Here is a 22108-nt window from a genome sequence, read left to right as displayed (position 1 = left end):
CTTTCCTGAAAAAGGCCACAAGATGTTTATCATCCGTCTGAACACATTCATCAAGAAGACACTAATCTGTTTACGCCGCCCGCCTCGAATACCGTGAGGGCAATAAGCGGATAACGACGGTGTGAGGAAAGAATTAAGCTGAGGATGTTCCTTACATGAGTAAAATATTAAGGTAACACCTTGCACAGTGCTAACTGAGCACTTATCAGTACAGTACGAAGATTTAGAGAAACCTCCTTATCCGAGACAATACTGCTCTTTGTGAAGTCGTCCGGATAAATACGGTCCGAATTGGAGAATGATATGGTTCGTTGTTGTTTAACGTCCAACTACGCAATATCCCAGCTGTGTGACGGCCGTCTGTAAATGTAGACATTCCACTGATCAACAGCATGAGCATCAGTATGCGAAATTGGGATACAATAACATGCCGCAACAAAGCGGGACTGAGTACCAGATTCATTAGTCACCTCTTACGACAAAAAAGCGTTTGCTGAACACCAGTTCTAATACGGATCTTCGACAGGATGGCAGGATCGAAATCCGTATTATTTGACGCTAGGCATCCTGACTTGAAGAGATGCGGTGTCAAAAGTCAGTTCACAAATTCAGTATCGTGTGTGTCCACCATTGGTGTTGATGCAGATATGACACAGGGACGCCACTAGGAGACAGAAGTAGGCTATATGACGTTATATGTGTAAACTAACACCAATTCAGCTTTATCAATGTCTGATTCTGGGTTTGACGTAAACGTCGCTCCATTTTATTCCAAACATGCTCTATAGAGAACGGGTCCGGAGAAACGGCTGGCATGCAGAGTACAGGAATGTTCTTCTGTCACAGTATGTCACATATGGATGGGCATTATCTTACTGAAGTGTGAAGTCACGTCTCTGTCCTTGAATGGACGGCTGCACATGAGGCCCATTAATCTCATCTCTGTCTTACAGTCAGACTACCCCTGAGAGTGACAAGTTGTGTTGGACCATGAGATGTGACGCTGCATCATACCATTACGCTTTCGCCACCAAACTCGACGTTGAACAACGCACGTGTCGGCATACCGTTCAGCATCGACGTCTGTACACCTTTGCCCTAACATCTGCGCTTTCCAGAAGAAATCTCGACTCGTCAGTTAACAAAACGTCATCCTAATCCTGTTTCTTGTGCTGCAGATGCTGTCTGCACCAAGCAAGACGTGCACGTCGATGAAATTGGAACAAAACTGCAGGTCGCCTCAGTCGGATGTTGTGCTCCATCAATCGCTTCCGTGCAATTCTGGAACTGATTGGACGTAAAGCAGGAATGGTCCGAGCAGTCAAACTGGCAGGCTGGAATTGATTCCTAAGATGGGTTAGACGAATGTGGTTGTCTTGCTAACTGGACGTCACTAGTGGATGGCCGGTCGGAGGCAAATCTCTCGTCTTGCCATAATGTTGAAAAGGTCTCCATAGAGATGAAATCGTGTTTCGATGGACACCCAAATCTGTGGCCAATTCATTTTGGACCATTCCAGTGTCCACGAAGACTCTGATCTTCTGAATGCTGTGGCATGATGTACACACAGCATACGAAATTAACGTGTTTTCCACAAAATTCAAAGGTTGGAGAATAATAAATCTTTCTTCAATTTTCAATAGTAGGTGTATGATCTTAAGGTGTCAAAACAGTTTGCACAGAATAAGTAAGTTCATGGTGCACAAAGTGCACGTGCCACGATAAGTGGCATCAAATTCTTTGCTACATGTTTTTTGTTTGTTTTGTTTTGTTTTTGTGTTTTGTGGGGTTTTTTGTTTGTTTGTTTGTTGTTGTTGTTGTTGGGGGGGGGGTGGTTGTTGTTGTTTTGTGGTTAATTTAATATTTTTGTAAATAACTCTTATTTCTTGCAAGTTTATGTTATGCAAAGTTACTTTTCTCCGTTAGTATACAATAATACATGTATGTGAACGATTGTCGTAAACTATGACGGATATTGAACGTTTGTGTTATTGTTGTAAACAGTCTGCCTTTTAGACCCGGGTTAGAATAGATCCCTGCACTCTTGTTTGTCCTTCTATGCGATTTACTGTGCTCAGTTGAACAGGTTCGTTGGCTTGATTGATTCATGGAGAGGAAAAGCCCTAGGTAAAGAAACCGGTATGTCTGGCCCAGGTTGTAACAGACCCATATCGAGGATTAACGAAAATGTTAAAAGATCAGAACTTCCATCATTTTAGATTTAAATTGTATTCTCTCAATAAATAGGAGCGTTTTCAAATACTCTTCAAAGGGGCGTGAAGCCAAACTTGCATGTATATCATCACAGACAATATTATTGTCATTTCATTTTCGTTGTCGTCGTCATCATCATCGTCGTCGTCATCATCATCATAATCATCATCATCATCATCATCATCATCATCATCGCCGTCGTTGTAAAATCATTACCGATACCACGGTCAATTTCTTTTCCCCGATCATTATCCTCCTCACCGTTGTCTTATGTACATCTCTGCGCTCTCCTTCCTCTTCCTCCTTCTCTTCTTCATCGTCATCATTGTCATCGTTGTCATCATCATCATCACCATCATCGATGTGGGGGCGGTGTGGTAGCCTAGTGGTTACAGCGTTCGCTTATCACGCCGAAGACCGGGGTTTGATTCCCCGCATGGGTACAATCTGTGAAGCTCATCACAGCATCAGCATCAACTTTAACGCTGCAATCATGATCACAGTGTCATCAGTATTATTATAGATGTTTTAATTACTGTCATCATCACTATAACCAGGTCTTTGAATGACATCTAGAGTGAGTGAGGTTAGTTTTACACCGCACTCAGTAATATTCCAGGTACATGGCGGAGGTCCGTAAATAATAGAGTCCTGACAGTGATCAACAACATCGATCGATCTGCGCAAATGGGAACCCATGACATGTGTCAACCAAGTCAGCGAACCTGACCACCCGATCCCGGTAGTCGCCTCTTACGGCAAGCATAGTCTCCTTTTCTGGCAAGCATGGGTTGCTGAAGGCCTATTCTACCCCGGATCTTCACGGGTCGAATGACATTTAGATGTTTACACATAAGGAAGAGAGTTTCTGCTGATGTCAGCTTCTGTATCCAGATAACGAAGCTGGCATCCATAATCCATTATCACTGTAACCATCCTCAAAACTGATGGACAGAAAACGGAAATAGCCACTCGTTCCATCCCTCATTAGATCCATCTCATGATAATAATCATCATGACCTACATAGCAACAGCGCCGCACACCAACACGATTAGCGCTCTGTTCGATAAAGACATAATAGCATTGATCAACACTCCAACGTTAATCACACAGCGTAATAACGAGCGTCATATATCGCAAATATAATCATACCAACTGACCATTTATAGCAACCGCTGAGGCAGGGTAAATAATTAGTTTCGTACGATGACCACTTATCTGTAGCTATTTCATACCACTGACCAGTTGGTAAAGGGCAGTAGGTGACAGTGACGTCGCGAGCGTTACCAACGTCACACCGTTGGGTCCAAGATGGACGGGAATTAAATGAGACGTCGGTGTTTTCCCGTAGGGCTAATTTGATCTTGTTAGAATTGATGGTTGTGGCAGCTCATTATTATTACAAAAATACGACCCAGCTGGTTTTAAGGTCCGAAATACTGTTCTATACTCACCGGAGATTATTGATATATTCAACGAAAAATAATGAAGAACATAAGCTAGGAATCGCCCATTTTTCAGCGTGTAGCACAAAATTCAGTCTGATGTACGTGCAACTCATGTTACTTGTAGCCCCAAGAGGCTAATCTGTCTTAATTATTTAACATGTGTTAATAGTGTCTGTGTAAAGTGGATGTTTTAGTGTATACTGTATGGCACATGTACAGATCTAGGTGTCATGTGTGTGCCTGTTACTATTATGATGCAATAAGTGAGGTGAAGTTTGTCTAAATTTGTATAAAATAGAAGTCAAGTGGATGCGTGCGTGAGTGAGTGCGTTCGACAAACTGATCCTTTGAACAGTGAGTCTGATTTTAACGTGATGTTATTTTGAAACCATTCCATATTTACTTCGTGCAATCATGTGGTTTGCAATTAATGCTGACAACAATGCATCGTAATAATGGATCAGAATAAAGTTGATTCTGGCATTCCAAACCTTGATCATCAGATGGTGGCGTGTGTGAATGAGTTAAGTTGTACGCCGATTTAGCAATATTCCAGCAATATCACGGCAAGGGACGCCAGAAATGGTCCTCACATTGTACACATCACAGGAATTGAACCCGGGGTTTGGCGGTAACGAGCGAACGTTTAAACCGCTAGGCTACCTCACCTCCCCCGGTGGTGGGGGGCACCGGATGGACGTTGGTGTGATAAGCTACTTCAAGAAAGTAATTTTGTGGTTGGTTGGTTGGTTGGTTGGCTGGTTGGTTGGTTTCAGTGGTGCCTAATTATATAAAACGGGAGCCTTTCTCCGTCACATCTTTCAACATATCTACCTTAATGGACACTTTCTCGCCAAAGCATCTTTCATCCATACTTTGCTCCCCCCATCCTCATGTCTTTACATGTTCTCTGCCCTGCCGCCATTACTGTGTACACCCTGCTGGTTGAAGTCAAGCTCTTAGACGATTGTCAAATCTCCTACACTAGGTCATCATTTGAGGTTTATAAATAGATATAAAACAACCGTCTTCTAAGGAAAAACGCGTTTAGTATAAAAGCAGCACCGGTTGTGTATTGAACAGTCTCTCTGCCCCTCGCAACGTGAGGGCCGGCAGCAATTACCTTAATCAAAAAACATCTCATTTTCATTTCTATTTGTGGATACAAAATTAAACTTCAAACCGTACGATCAATGAGGAAACTGCTTTTTGTGCTCACTAGTTTCATATAGAAGTCAAACTAGAAATGGGGTCTTCTTTTCCCCGAAGGGAATCTAATTATTCACTGTGTGTTCAAAGTGGGTCTCAATTTAAACAGCTGTGACGAAAAATATAATTGCTGCTTGTTGTGTTCTTAGGAATTAGTTGTTGGTATGACCGGAAAATGGGATTTTTTAAAAAGTTAAGATAATAAAATGTTTTTATGATTTACGTCTTGAAATCTCAGTTTCGAGGTTACTGTGTTGTGCAGATGTGCCTGCAGATATTTTTGTACGTCTTCAAGTTTTTTCGTTTTACATTGTCGACGGAGGAGAGCAATTTTTATACTCGACCCGGGTGTACAGTTCTTTGTAGGCACACATGCATACATACGCACGCACGCACGCACGCACGCACGCACGCACGCACACACATACATACATTATTTAGTAAATTTTTACATTTCATTTTTGAACACATGTTACTGATACCTCGTGTATTGTGTAGCGTACATTTGAGGGGTCTGTTAGCCTCATGGTCAAAACGTTGCGGTTAAAGCGGCGTAAACCCTCATGCATTCACTTACTCATACACATGAATGCTTCTCAGCTAAGAATTCTAAGGGGTTTGTTAAAGTATGCCGAGAGTAATGCAGGCCTTACCAGCTGAATCTCTAATGATTCGAATGGTAGAATTGTTTTTCCAACTCACGATCACAGGACATTTGTCTGCTCATTTGGCCAATTCGATTTTTACATGTCTCCGGTGTACCGACAAGTAACTCTACCTGTAGGAATATACCACAATGTATGTTTATAGGCTAGTCTAGTAGCCCAGCCGTCGGGCATCATGCTCAATGGGCGGGTTCTATTCCGCAATTATATACAATGTGTGAAGTCCATCCATGGTGTCCCCAGTCCTTATATTGTTGGAATATTGCTGAAGGCGGTGTAAAACCATTCGCGAGAACTGAATACTCATGTGTGATATCGCAAAGACAGCTAGACCACACTTCTATGCTTGGATCTGTGATTTTCCTAACGGTCATCAGTAAATCAAAATATATTTGAAAGCCTAATGAGAATGCAACAATAATGTCACAGAGATATATCATGCAAATCCGTTTATCCCGGAAGTAGAATCAAATTGAATCTACTTCCGGGTTTGAGTGCATATATCACTTTATTTTCACCGTGTTCCAATGGTCATATAGAAATTTTAGGACAAAAGGGGGTGCGCACCCGTTCACGGCCTCTTGGTCCGCGCAGGCATAATATAAGTGTTAGATTCGAGAAGGAAGAACTAGCCTACTATAACAATAGAGTAGCTATGTATTTTGTGTAGGCTTACAACTTACAAAATACGTGCCAAAACAGAACACAATTATCCTACCTCAGCATTCGTTAGTTACGGACAAGACCGCCATTTGGGATCTAAATCTCGCCTACGACATTTCGTGAGACAGGCAATAGTTTCCAAGCTACAGCCTTAAATAAACGATAGGGGTCAATGACCATACCCGTAAGGCCAATGCCCTTAAGCAATGGCCCAACACCCACGCCCTCCAACTACTGGATTCTGGTTGTACTGTACAGTGATGCCGTTTCGCGGGCACGTCTTGCGCTGTCAAACCACTGACAAGTCCGGGACAGGCTTGACAAAAACGCTTGCCAGAGCTAATAAATAACACGGCTGTCAAACCAGGCAGAATGATACGTTATTGTTTGTAAGTAATATCTTGGCTGTTATAGGATACTTTTAATGAGACATTCTGTGTCTCATTGGCATCATCTTTGCCGCTCAGGAGGTATTGTTTCTGGCTATTAATCAAGAATAATGACATTTTCCTTGTCACAAGACATCTGTGACTGTCGATGCTGAGATATATCCCTGCTCAAGATGGATGCAGCATCAGACCCTGCAGAGATATATACTTTGGGGGATTTGTCGTCAACCTGATAAGGAATGACCTCAAGAAAAAACGTAATAAATTCATACGAAAAGCGTTATAATGAATCGCGGGGCCATTTAGTTATCAGCACAATCCTAAGGGCGGCTATGCTTACAATGATATACAACTATAAACTGCAGGTAAAGTAAATACCTGGTTTGGTGGCGACTAAAATGAATGAGATACAAGTCATTTTTGGTACTTGACGCTGCTTTTTTTATTGACTAAAAATAGTAATAATGTCTTGATAATGCTGCCATGTGTTGTTGTTTTTTTAAATTCAGCGGTAAGGTTAATACTTTCTTTGCCTGACAGTTTACAATAAACAAACAAGACTTTCTGTTTGATAGTTGCAGTTCTTCCCCAATAGGTCTTAATTATACAAAGCATTATTCAAGAATCTCATCTTTACGTACTACTAAACAAATATGAGTAAAAGAAGAGGTATAACATAATACCGTAATGCCCGTCAAGAGTATCGTCCAAGGATAAGGGCTTTTACTAAAAATCAGAACGACAGCTGGCTATGTTTTTTTTCGGTTCGACTGGTAGAAGTGGCTTTGCGAAAAACTATTAAAATCCTCCTTGGTGTGCCAGTCTCATCGAAATGGATTTATGATCAGCTAATCAAGTCCAACAAGACCAAGTCTTTTTACGCGATTAACTTAAGAGGTTGTAAATCATACGACGGTGATAGCTTTCATAATGAAGTTCATTCAGTCGTTCTAGAAATCGAAGGTACACAAAACGATATCTCACCCACCACGATACTAGCAATGGTATGGGCGATGTTGTGATGCATTAGGACCTAGAATGCAGTGACGTGCCGTAAGTACATAACAACCTTACTATAAGGTATGTATAGTTTTTGCTTACAAATTCTACCCGCATGTAGTTGACATGCACATCTACACTACTGCTCAAAAGTACCTACCTTGTTTTCGTGGTATATATGTGATGCTGCTTTTGAACGACATTCCAAAGCCTCAAAACAACGCATTAATTTTTGAAAAGGGTACAGAAAAATTCGAAAAGGCTAAACTGGTAAATACACTGAAGAAAAGGTCCGCACGGAACTGTACCGTTAAATAAGATGTGCTGATTTGTGAGCAGTAGCGTATAATCAAGCATTTTTCGGTTTAGAAAGAAAATCCATTTTCACATTGATTTTAATGCTCATATCTCAGTCCCGAATTACTTCATTACTTGAATAAAGATTGATATGAAAATGAATTTCTCAATCACATTGTATGGATAAACGACTTCATTTGGGGACATTGGCATGTCATCTACGTGCATCATTGTTTTTGATGCTGTTTTCCTTGTTAAAAAGTAACGTCATAAGAAAAGCCAGATTTATGGGTGTCAGCTCCATTACTGTGGATAACACAACGTTTCGGAGAGCTTATGCTTGCTCCTTCATCAGGTCGGAGCGTATGCTTGCTCCTTCATCTTGCTCCTTCTATATTGTGAATAACACGACCTTTCGGAGAGCATGCATGCTCCTTCATTTTGCTCCTTCTATATTGTGGATAACACAACATTTCAGAGCTTATGCTTGCTCTTTCATCTTGCTCCCTCTATATTGTGGATAACACAACGGTTCAGAGCGTATGCTTCCTCCTTCATCTTGTTCCTTCTTTATTGTGGATAACACGACCTCTCGGAGCGCATGCTTCCTCCCTCATCCTGCTCCTTCTTTATTGTGGATAATACGACCTCTCGGAGCGCATGCTTGCTCCTTCATCAAGTCGGAGCATATACTTTCTCCTTCATCTTGCTCCTTCCTTATTGCGGATAACACAACGTTTCAGAGCGTATGCTTCTTCCCTCATCCTGCTCCTTCTTTATTGTGGATAATACGACCTCTCGGAGCGTATGCTTGCTCCTTCATCACCTGATACGCTCCGAAACGTTTTTTATCCACAATAATGAAACTGACATCCATAAATCATACTTTCTTTATGCTTTGCACTTTTTAATGCCCTTCAAAGATTTAGATAAAGTTATGTTTGAATAACGTAGTTATCTAGTCGGTACGGATAAATTTCTCTAATGTTGCCCTGCATTATGTTTGACATTCGGTTTCCGTGTATACATTATGAACCTAGTATGTAACTATGCTGCCACCAAAGGTTTAGAGTCACTGAAAACACTCACTCAGGTTTATCATTCCTTGAATTCGTGAGAAAAACTTTTCAATTTGCTTACGATACAAGTTTATGTGCAAACAGTATCTACAAACAGTATATCGGTTTGTGCAACATTTTGTATAGAACAGGGACCTGAAGTAATCGGCCATATTTATACTAACGAGTCTGTACTTTTGATACGAGGTATATCTAATAGAAATAGATATGGTACACCTCTATAATGAAGACCTTTTCAAATGTGGAAAGGAACAGAAAACCTGAAGGATAGTGCGAACGATGAACCACTATAGTCGACGCGAGAATCTCCGGGTTAGAATTGGTCTGAGACCCATGAAGATCCGGGGTAAAACAGGCCTTGACATGCTTGCCATAAAAGGCGACTATGCCTTGTCGTAAGAGGCGACTAAAGGGATCGGGTGGTTAGACTCGCTGACTTGGTTGACTCATGTATTTGGCTCCCAATTGTGCAGATCGGTGTTCATGCTGTTGATCACTGGGTTGTCTGGTCCAGACTCGATTATTTACCGACCGCCGCCGTATAGATGGAAATATTGCTGGCGGTGTAAAACTGAACTCACCCACTCTCTAGAATTGGTCTTCAACAACTCACCCTTATCGCAGGAGGCCAGTGGTGGTGATTTTTTGGACTCTTGTCATTATATCCCAGTTTTGCTCATGATGTTAGCTACTTGACTTTCTGGGCCAGACTCGATTATTTGCAGACCACCGTCATATATGTGCAGTATTGCTGAGCGCATTGTTAAACAACAAAGCAATCAGCCTTAATACCATGGGTGGACGGTTTTGAGTCAATATCATGAACTGAGGTAATTGAGTCTAAGGACACTATAGTCGACACGGGAATCTCAGGGTTAGAAATTAGAATATTGGGCGCGGTGGGTGAACTAAAGCGCCAGGCTAGTGATCCAGCGGAGTTGAGGTGTCGGGATCAAGCCCACCTGTGACCGAGCGTAAAAACATTGAAATTAGCTTTGTGTACAGACTCTATCACTGTTGTCACAACCCCTAGTGTACACTACACAGCCTGTACACTTAGAGAACTCACGATGATTGCCACATGAATACGTACAAATGCCTAGTTGTGGGTATAGCAACGTGCAGTGAACGTGGACAAGGTGCTGTGACTGTGAGTAAGGGACATCGTAAGGATGGGGCAGCAAGAGTGGTATACTCCCAAGGGAGTTGAAATTTATACTAACATCCAATCATCAATGTTGAAATACCAGCGCCTTGCACAAACACTAGTTGTGTGGACATGTGCGCTATATAAATCGACTATTATAATAATTATGATTATCCAGTTATGTAGTTCGGTGTTCATGATGTCATCACTGGGTTGTCTGGTATTATTTTCTGCAGATTCCAGCACATAGCGGCATTATACAGCAATCTACTTTATCAGTGCATGTGCTCTGACACCTCCTTCGTGAACGGGTGACCTTCAGAGCTCAGCCCACGCTTTCGTGCTGTCGCGCGAGGCAACAATCGGTGTTCGGGTTGTCAAGTTCTCTGACTTGGGTGATGTATCGCATCTTATGTGTGCAGTGTCCAATGTGTCAATAATCATTCTAATCATTCACAGACCGCGTCCATATACCAGGAACCTTACGCGACGTTAAACAGCAAAATGGAAGAATAACAAAGTTCTTTACTGCTGTTTCGGTGTAGCTGGCTCCTCTGTCTTTATGCTGTTGATCATGTGCTTGATCACGGTGTTAGAACCTGCACCGAAACGTACCTCTCAAAGCAATAAAGAAGTTGTTCATCCCTATAATCGTTATCCTTCTTGGCCCATAAAGATCCCAGGGTAGAACAGACCTTCAGCAACCCATGCTTGCCATAAAAGGCGACTATACTCGTCGTAAGAGACGACTAACGGGATCCGGCCGTCAGGTTCGCTGACTTGGTTGACACATGTCATCAGTTCCCAATTGCGCAGATCGGTGCTCGTGCTGTTGATCACTGGATTGCCTGGTCCAGGCTCGATTATTTATAGACCTCCATCATATAGATAGAATATTGTTGAGTGTGGCGTAAGACTAAACTCACTCACTCACTGTTATCCTTCTTTATTGCCCCAACTTCTAATGCCTCTCAAAGGAGTTAAGATGCAAAATACACTCATGGCATAAGACACAGTGAGTCTCATGATGGACATATTGTGTTACTTTGATGACAAATTAGCTCGCGAAGTTTTTAAAGTCCCGACGCATTGCCCAATTCCTTATATTATGAGATGGATATTCAAACAAAGTTCGGAAATTGTAATGACTAGTTCAACCGTAATTATTGACATCAAAAGGTGCTCTCTGAAAAGACTTATACGCTTTGCTTGTATAACTTGATGTGTATTTTTGTAAAGCGCATCCCTATAATATGTCATAGGTAGGAGATGGAGCGGTTGCCGTTTAAGACTTTTAAGGGTTTCCTTTTATATCCCGGAGTGTAAACTTTGCCCTGGCAGAAGAACCGGTAGGGCAACTAACTAGTGGTTAAGCGTTCGCTCACCGGAGCGGACAGCCGGGTTCGATTCCCCACATGGGTACACTAGGTGAAGCAATTTCTGGTGTCTCCTGAAGCTACTGGTAACTCACTCACTCACTCACTGATTCTGACGAACATCGGATCGATCCGCATTCCCAGCATATTATGATCGTTTACCAGCATTTCAATGGGACCCTACTCGCATCGCGAACTGCCACACCTTACGCAAGTACCTTAGCTCCCAACACGAATCTGAAGGGCCAGTCTTAGTCCAAGTTGTCAATATTTATGCACAGTCTGAAAATCTCACCGGTGTGTCATTAAACATAAGAGTCGATATTATCGGCGATCAAAATATCCAGTACCAAATCACTTCTTTGTCATGTACAGTACATACTCACAACACGCACAAAGAGTGGTATCTTAAGTATGGCACGATATTTGAATTTTTTATATAATGGGCGTTCTTTGTTGCCCTCAGTTAATACGGCAGGCGATGTTGACATTAATAACTCATGTTTGAACACATGACGGGGACACATAAAAACGCAATGATCTCCTCTTTTGTGGTGTATGACCTAGTTATATTATAGGTCAAGGCCGTGACACTTTGTCAAGGACAGTCATGGCACGAACGTTATACAAGTTATAACAAAAGACTCCCCGTATTTAAGGTAGTATCGATCTGTCTGTTGTATAAAAGTTATCTTTGTGTTACCTAACGTAGAGATGTTGATTTTGCATTTAATTTTCCAAATGTAAACTATAAATTTATTTCTTAGACATCCGTGCAAAAATAAACAAGTTAACGTGAGTGTGAGTGAGAGTATGAATGTTCGTTAGGTTTAACGCTTCCCGCACCATCACTGCAGGAAACCAGAAATGGGTTTCACACATTCGGGAACTGAACCCAGGCTTTTGATCTAGCGAACGAGCGCTTTAAGCATTGATCTAACCTCTGTGGTTTAACCGCCGCATGGGACATTGCGTCATGTTCATAGTGCGGCATTTCTGTTTTGTAAGGAACACCCCTCTTTGGTAAAACGATCAAATGCTCATACGCAGTTTACACATTAGGATGCCGGGATTTGATCCAACAGCCATACATACTTCCTGGACCCAAGGGACGCAACTCTGTACACAGAATGGTGAGGCCGTATTCACCTTTGCGACCAGTGACTGTGTATACATAGTTTTCTATGTTGACCATCCAGTTATTCAGTTTTGACTTATTGTAGCTATGTGTTGTTTTGTGCCTTCCAGCCTTTTTTGGTCAACTCGATGACAATCTTTAATCGTGACATAAGTTTTTGGCTAATGGGCGTGGAGCTTTTGTCATCGCATCCAGAAGCGTTGCATGTTACTCATTACGTCATACACTGGCGTACCCCCCCCCCCCCCCAAGATTTGAATTTAGCAGTCATATATTTGGGATATTACTGACTGTGACATTATAATAGATATATTAATAAGTAATACGCACATGATATGTGTATGAATTATCATATTTGTTTTTGTTTCAGGTTTATATTGTAACGCAACATGATATGTGTATGAATTATCATATTTGTTTTTGTTTCAGGTTTATATTGTAACGCAACATGGGACAATGTTTTATGCTGGAAAGCGGCCAAAGCTGGCACTGCAGTTCGCATGAACTGCCCCCCTCTACCCGGCTTGGTACCCACAAGTAAGTTCAAGGAAACATCTAGTAAAGAGATATTGTGCCCTAATATAGCCACATTTTCTTTTTCAAAAGTTTGTTTCACATTTTCGAGACTTTTTTGAAGTAATCTACGTCAACAAGCAACCTCGACATTAATCTTCGATTTGACCTTCGTATTGGCTTTCGTATTGACCTCCGTGTTGACCTTCAGTTTCACTTCCGTCTTGTCACAGACTTTGCTACTCGGAAATGTGGACCCAATGGCCGATGGGAGGGGAAAAACCCGGGCGACTACAGCGTCCCGCAAGGTTACACCAACTACATCGGCTGCTACACTCAACAGGCACTTGAAATATACAAGAGATTCTACATGAACAAGACACCGCAACAAAAACAAGTAAGCCCACGTCAGCAGTGCTACAAAAGAAAGAAGAACACCAGAACCATATTATAGTGCTCATGTTACCCACAATCCAGCATTTCTGCAATGCAAAACGCCTACGAGGAAGTGCAGATTGTTCCAGGTTGTTCAGGTCGAATTATTCACCTCAGTTGGGAGCCGTTTCAATTTTAGTGTTATTATTTTTATCATCAAAGTGAGTGAGTGAGTGAGTTTAGTTTTACGCCACACTCAGCAATATTCCAGCTATATGGCGGCGGTCTGTAAATAATCGAGTCTGGACCAGACAATCCAATGCCCAACAACATGAGCATCGATCTGCGCAATTTGGAACCGATGACATGTGTCAACCAAGTCAGCGAGCCTGACCAACCTATCCCGTTAGTCGTTTCTTACGACTAGCATGGGTTGCTGAAGGCCTATTCTACCCCGGGACCTTCACGGGTTTTATCATCACAGGGCTCCAGATAGTTTTTCAAACAATACGCGCCTTATCTATAGCTCTGTTTAATCATCAAATGGTTTCAGAGAATAAAAAGTAAAACACACGCAGTTCTATGAACCGTGAAGACGACATGGTCTTCGCGAATTTGGTGCTGAATGTTGGTCTAGTGCTTAAAGCGTTCCATCGTCACGCCAAATGCGAATTCGAAGACTCGGGTTCGACTACCCACATGGGTACAACGTGTGAAGTCCATTTCTGGTGTTTCCCGTCCTCATATATTGCAAAGGCGACGAAAAACTAATCTCATCCTTCGCGAAATGAGGGGGACTCAGTTTGTGTATTAACGCATTTGAAAATTCAGTAAAGTTTATCTTTACTTAGCTACCATATATTGGTCGAGAGAAATAGCGCATATCTATTTCAGAATGTGGTTGGTCTCACAACAAAAATGATAAATTTCAAAGCTCCATAGCCATAAGAAATCTCACTTATTAGCAGGTCCGATTATTGGATTCGAAGCATGATCATAAATCACTATCAACATATTCTTGACTTTTACCATCTAAAGAAAATAGTGAATGTTTCGTTCAATATTACGTTTCCAAATGAGATCTTTTCATAGAAGTCAGGAATCAAAGGATATTCTGATCAATGCGGTACATCGCAAATTTACTGCCAGAATATGAACATGTTTCCCTTTCTGAAAATGTTGATTCAAATTTACTCACTCAATCACAATCACTTTCAGGTACTCAGAGACATCGTCTCAAGCGCCAGGACAATGGAAATAATTGGCTTGTGCCTCTCTTTGATTGTTACAATAGTATCCCTCATTATCTTCAGCTATTTCAGGTATGTATGTGAACAGGTGTGCAGTAGTGATCGGTCTAAAATAGCCATCGACCGATTTCCCCAGACTAACTTAAAGAATCACGTGACTACAATATATATTTAATGTGTAACCTTATTATACAGAACTCCCTCATCATAAGGACCATTCCGAATTTTGTGTATGTTACACCTATAGATCTGTACAGTAATGTAAATCTAGGAATGAGCTCACAAAGATAGCGCTCAGTGTCAGTGATTTAGCGTGTGTTGCGCTCTCGCTCTCGCTCTCTCTCTCTCTCTCTCTCTCTCTCGCTCTCTCTCTCTCTCTTTCTCTGTGTGGGTCACTTGTTGTCTCTGTGTAAATGTCTCTCCCCTTGTTTCCTTTCTATCGATATTTCTTTCTTTTTCTGTGTCTCGCGGTGTGTCTTTCTCCGAGTGTCGCAGTGTCTCCCTCTTTCTCTCCCCATTTCTCTCTATGTTTTCTTTCTCTGAGTGTCGCTGTGTGTTTCACTTTCCCTCCGTCTTTCCTCCTGTCTGATACGCTGCAAGAATTATTAGACAGCTGATGTCATTTAATATTCGCTCTCTCTTGTATAGTCTTGAGTTTTAAACTTTTTGTGACAGGAACCTGAAATGTCATCGGACGCGCATTCACAAGAATCTGTTCGTGGCCATCATTGTCCAGATCTCTATTATGCTCATACTGTACATCGACCAATACATAGCAAGAACAGCTGGAGGGGAAGTGGCCGGCGCTTCCAGCGGAAGTAGTGGCGCCATCTATGACACGGTAAGTTCCACAACTCTCTATGGTTTGAGCATATATTTCCGGTTGATATATGGGATTGACACAGCTGTACACAGGCACATCCCCTCGATCCAACACCATGCTGATGAGAGCGTAGCCAGGTGGTCTGATTCTCAGTCTCCTTGACCCCTTAAGATCTTAAGATCAGTGTATAAATATCCATCTACGATCGGGTATATTTCGACCAGAGAGAAATTACAGTAAGAAATCGAATGTTGATTAACTGAAAACATAATCAATCTCGTGAAGTGTCCCGCCCAAATCACCCATTGACACTACCACCACGATCCTCTCCAATAAGTCAATAAATCCATATATAGACTCGTTCATCCCAGATCCTTGTCATTTACATATATCTAATTTGTTAAATTTAAGATGTTTGTAAAATTATGAAGTCTGCAAAATATAAATCATCAACGGTAGACAAAAATTAATCTCGATTAAACTTTGGAGGAGATTCGACTTTAAAGGCAAATTAGTGACAAATATATCAACAGAACCTTTGGATTTAGTACTTATACCAGGTGTTTGCAAAAGCAATATCAAAATCATATGTCAAAGTGATTAAGTAGAAATATCGGCGCTAAGACAAAGGTGCAAAATTATGCAGTCAGAGAGTGAATGTATCTGAAATTGGGTTGCCTTTAACTATCCCCTGTCCCACGCCACGGGCAATTATTGTTTGCTATGTCTGTAGATATTTACACAGGACACAAGTTTTCCGTCAATTGTATAGTCCTCATAACTAACAATCACAACGATTCCAGAACTGGTATGGTCCCAACTCAGGATTTCGTCAGGCATGTCTGTTGTAATGATTCTTGTCATTTTCCCAACCCAATCCAACCCAACCAGTATCTATCCCGTCAAGTTCCGTCACAAACCGCATAGTTGTCTTTGTCATGCTTCAAAGACGATGTTGATGTCGAAAAAATGTTTACTTCAATTAGTTTTGAATTATTATTTCATGCATTAAAGATATTTGTTGTCAAAATGTTATAATTTAATATTGCAAAGTATTAAAATAGTATGGCAATTTTTCATCGTAAAATTTAGTTCGGATGAGGTTCAAAAGGTGTAGCTATGCTATAACTGTTATTAGTTTTCCCAAAAGTATCATCTTGATTGTCATGACGAGATTATTTCCCCTTCTTGTTAATGATGTTCCTTAGAGCGCATGGCTTGTCACTGCCTTCATGTTGGAGACATCAGCTGCTGCAAAAGGCAGGAACACATTTTTTCTGAAGCTAACCACGTCAAAGAAAGAATATTGAACGTAAAAGTGACCATGAACATACGTATAACAGAAGAATCTTTCGGTTCGGTGAGAGTGAAAACATATCGTCTTGCATCCACTGACAGTTAAGAACCCGAAACATCTCTTATTGCTTAACGGTATACCTAGCGAACTAAATACTGCCAGACTAATGGTTTTTCATCTAAAAGGAGAAGTACAAACTTACCTGAGCTTTAAAGACAAGTTGTATTTGTTTTCTATGAACTGAACAAATGATTATTCCCTAAGGTTTGTGTTGTAAGGGCTAGGTCGATCATCAAAAACTCATTTTCACCTTTTAATTATATACCTGGGTCAAACACGCAAAGTGATTGAAAATACGATTCTAATACTAAGCTCTAGTTGTGTAACGAGCAAAACATGAAACGTGACCTCATTGATACACAGAATAAGCCCAGGGAAAGAGTAAACACTGAGATAATACCAGAAAAAATCGTGAATACCTCACAGAAGAAAAAACTCTGAAGAGGGGATTATGATTTCCCCGTCATGCGCAGTACCCACAAATGGCAAATTGTACTAGTGATAAAACTTATCCCTCTGTGGAAGATAAAATAGGCTTCTAGTGAAATAAAAGTTTAAGAGAAGATAGATTTCGGATGAAGTATCTAAACTGCCCACGCCGGTCACACCCGTTTCAAAAAAATGTTCCGAATCATGTTTAAATTGCTAAATGTTTATGTGGATATAACGTTTGAAAAGTCTGAGTATTACAAAGGGTGTAAGCACACTTAATAGCATAACACGTTTAAAACCTATTCTATGGTTTCTTATGTTTAATAAAATAGTCAGTCTACGTAAAATATGACTAACGACAACAGAAATGGTTAATGTGGTCTTGAAAAGTATATATGTATGTAGATGAAATGAGGAATTTCTAATCCCGTCACGTCTTAGCGTCAAGCCACAAAATGTAACGCAGCCGATGTTACAATGTAATACTCTTACATACTGTACATGATAATACTCATTAACCTTTTTCAACGGTGAGTTTTCGTAAACATCGTATTATTCCACAGGACATTATTAGCACTTAAAAACAAGATAATCGATACTTATTTTTCTTTCAGCCGGTGTTTTGTGAAATCTTGTACGCTATACTGGAATACACAAAAACAGTCAAATTCATGTGGATGTTTGTGGAGGGTCTCTATCTGCACAATATGATCGCCGTGTCTGTCTTTTCCGGGAAACCGAATTATGCTGTTTTCTACGCCATAGGATGGGGTGAGTTAATTTACTATTCCGGAAACATTAGAGACCAAGTATATAACAATGACAAACAGGTAGGTTAAGTCCAGGAATAAATTCTCTTGACATTTTCTTCATGAATATCAACAAGACGCGATGATGGAGTAATTATATTATATCAATCACATTGTACATTACCAAAATGCACATTCCCAGTGAGTCAGATGAAGTGTAAATCACTGTACGACCTCCTCTAGTAGGGGCAGTCTGTAACGTCTTTGTTAAGGACTTACTGCCTAAACTTCGACATAAAATATACAAATACGTTTTCATTAAGATTTAAAATTAGGATTAATTTTTAATTACCATTTTCTTATGAAGCAAGGAATTGGAATTCAAGGTAACCGTAAATGTTTGTACTGTCTCTTTTCACTTTCACACGAATAAATTCGGATCGGCTGAAAAGCAGGAGATTGTCTGAATTGGCTAATTTCGTTGTGTACCAGCATGTTTCAAAATGTGTTGTCCCTTAAGACTTTCGGTTATCAGACACTGTCCACAGTATTTTATTGTTTGTCGAAGCCAAAATGTGGTCTTGCTCACAAGAGCGATCACTGGTTGACCTGGTCGAAATATCTCTATATGCAAATCGCAAGCAACTACTTGGAGTATTGCCGACGGAGAAATATAACACCAAATATGAACGTTAGTGTTAACCCCGGGGTCGGCCTTTCAGACGGTGCAATTATCTGCATAGTAATTGATGGATTTCTACATAGTGCAGGTCACACTCCATGTTTTACTGATATCGTATTCTTTGACGCCGCACGGTATCCCAACTATATGGCAGCGGTCTGTAAATAATCCGGACAATCCAGTGATCAACATCAAGTGCATCGAGCTGCACATAGGGAACCGACGCGTTACCCAAGTCAGCAAAGCTGACCACACGATTCCGTTAGACACTTTTAACAACAAGCATATGTGTTATATCATATGTGTGTGTGTGTGTTTGTGTGTGTGTGTGTTTGTGTGTGTGTGTGTTTGTGTGTGTGTGTGTTTGTGTGTGTGTGTGTTTGTGTGTGTGTTTTTTTTTTGTGTGTGTGTGTTTGTGTGTGTGTTTGTGTGTGTGTTTGTGTGTGTGTTTGTTTGTGTGTGTGTTTGTGTGTGTGTGTTTGTGTGTGTGTGTGTGTGTGTGTGTGTGTGTGTGTGTGTGTGTGTGTGTGTGTTTGTGTGTGTGTTATCATTCTTAACCTTCACGGGTGTACACACAAAAATACCTTTGTAGTACAGTCAAAAATTGGATAGCAAAATATCTGGGTGAGTGGGTTATGTTTAGGCTCTAGTATACACCAGAGCAGTACGAGATCTATTTCTGTTATAAACATCAAAATATTGGACTTAGAAGACACCCTAGAGCAAACACACACAAGTAAGCAAAATGGAAAATGTCAAATATGTCTCCACAACAGGCAGTTTACACCTGAACACATCGATCATATGGCAACATACCATTCCACTTTTCTCAAATATTTTCACATTTTTTAATTGTATCTATTGAATCAATGGCGTTTTGAAAAAAAAATACAAACTGGAAACTTTAACTTGTTGGTTAGCCTCTGAGTTGATTTGTTGCAATGGGTATGTACTGATTCAACTGACCCGCTCTATGTTAAGTTAAAATGATTTGTGTTATTTTATTTTAATGTTATATATATATATATATATGTCCTCAGTATATCTTCTGTTTCTCAAGGGGCGGTGGGGTAGCCTAGTGGTTAAAGCGTTCGCTCGTCACGCCGAAGACCCGGGTTCGATTCCCCACATGGGTACAATGTGTGAGGCCCATTTTTCTGGTGTCCCCCGCCGTGATATTGCTGGAATATTGCTAAAAGCGGCGTAAAACCAAACTCACTCACTCACTCACTCTGTTTCTCAAGTGCGTAGTCTCTCCTTGCTCAGCACACCGCATTGTCAAAACCAAAATCTAACGCATTCTATCCGCATCCATATGTACAAAATAAAGCAGACTTGAATATACAACATTCAAAAAAAAGTAGGAGATATTGGATTTACAAGATTGATAAAACGCAAATGATGATGTTGAAGAAAAATTAATTTGACAATTTATTCCATGTCTTTGGAACTGTTTCATCTGTATGGATATATATCACGTTTTCTCATATTCACTAGGGAGTAGTGTGCTCGCAAAGTGGAATATCCCCTACTTTTTTCATGGTATGTATGATTCTCGCAGGCTGGAACAGTGACGAACAGTAATTTTATAAGAAGGGATTTGAAACTTACCGATGGTTAAAAGCAGCAAAACTGTTTCCATATTGTTAAGAAATAAACACTTAGATAAAAGGCAAAAAATCATTTTCAAAGGCAATCTGGAGGAGGCGTGATGTTTGATGTTAGGCAGAACGGATGGAAATTTTCACAAAAAATTCTCAGGCTGCCGTGAGCAACACACGTGAACGTACTGCACGTGCAGCTTCGTGTTGATGATGTTTTTGTGGTACTATTATTATATACATCATCAAGATGACACTGTTCACGAAGAACTCCTATTACACAGTAATTGCGATCAAAGTAACGCCATTGATCTAATCTCTTTGAAACCCTTCCTCTTGAGAGACAGACATTATCTGAAGCTTATGATATACTTCGATAATCCTTCATATTGACCTTGAGATAATTTGGGACGTACGTTTTCATTTGCTGTGACAAGGGTATACATAATTGAGCAGATGGTCTATTTCGGATGGGAATAATTGCATCTGGTAGCATATAGTGCTTGACTAATGACAACTGTTCCAGTTCTTGGTCAGTTAGCTATTGTCTGTTGTCCATTAATAATCAGGTAGTAATGAATGTAAAGATACCTGTCTAATTCGTCTCAGATAACATGGTCTGTGCGTGCGTGCGTGCGTGCGTGCGTGCGTGCGTGAGTGAGTGAGTGATTGAGTGGGTGGGTGTGGGTGAGTGAGTGAGTGAGTGACCGATTAATGGCTGCCTAAGGATTGCAACCCAGTTTGAGCACTCCAATGTCCCTTCCCCGCAAATACAGCGTTAACTGTATCAGTATCATAAAAGACAGAAGCAAAAATGTATATGAGATAAGAGTACATTTGTAGTACAGATTCCTTATGGAAATGTTTTTGTCACATTGTATAAAAATGTTGCTTGTGAACATATTTTATTTCAATTTGTGTGAAATTCTTATGTAGCTGTCCTAAATGTGTGAAGAATCAATATCGTCTACCTTCGTGACATTAACACAGTCAACTAATCGTGTAGAGAAAATTACGAAGCGACCCAAATCTGGATCATTTGACGTAAACTTGATATCGCGAACGTCCTGGGTTCACTTGCACAAAACGATCTTAACGCTACAATGATTGTAACTCCCATTCTCTAATACAGGCTTAAGATAGTCGTAGAGCTAAAATCGATTTGTGCAAATGGGCCCTGATCTATACATGTTTATAGTCACATCAAATTAGAACAGTGTAGTACAAAACCAAATCTATATTTTATTGACGTGGTGGAAAGGTGTACATTTCAAATGTCCCCACAAATACAATACAGCTGAATTAACATGAGACATCTAATTACCAGGTAATAACTTAAATAAAGTTTTCATAATGTCCAAATCTCTATATTTTAACCACAGTTGATAACATTGTACTGTGCAAAGGTCCAGATTTATATGAATAGTCGTCAGGGAAACTGCATTAAATATCCATATTTTTTTACGTTCCGTTATACGTTGTTGAAAAGGTCACTAACATGTACTGTTTTTTCATAACATGTGCGTGAGTGAGTGAGTTTGGTTATACACCGCTTTTAGCAATATTCCAGCGATATCACGGCGGGGGACACCAGAAAATGGGCCTCACACATTGTACCCATGTGGGGAATCGAACCCGGGTCTTCGGCGTGACGAGCGAACGCTTTAACCACTAGGCTCTCCCACCGCCCTCATAACATGT

General features: G+C 40.6%; 1 protein-coding gene across 5 annotated transcripts in view; it reads left to right on the top strand.

Moving 5' to 3' along the window:
• The window catches only part of LOC137256326 (PDF receptor-like), a 114593-nt gene that overhangs the window by 79118 nt on the left and 13367 nt on the right, over positions 1-22108 (top strand). For all 5 annotated transcript variants that reach the window (XM_067794089.1, XM_067794090.1, XM_067794087.1 and 2 more), the window contains exons 3-7: positions 13055-13162; positions 13372-13535; positions 14732-14835; positions 15439-15604; positions 17990-18146. In XM_067794089.1, coding sequence (XP_067650190.1) covers positions 13055-13162; positions 13372-13535; positions 14732-14835; positions 15439-15604; positions 17990-18146 — 699 coding nt within the window. The remainder of the gene's footprint in view (positions 1-13054; positions 13163-13371; positions 13536-14731; positions 14836-15438; positions 15605-17989; positions 18147-22108) is intronic.

Source organism: Haliotis asinina, chromosome 11 (assembly GCF_037392515.1).
Source record: "Haliotis asinina isolate JCU_RB_2024 chromosome 11, JCU_Hal_asi_v2, whole genome shotgun sequence".
NCBI lineage: Eukaryota > Metazoa > Mollusca > Gastropoda > Lepetellida > Haliotidae > Haliotis > Haliotis asinina.
This window is presented reverse-complemented; position numbering and strand designations above follow the sequence as displayed.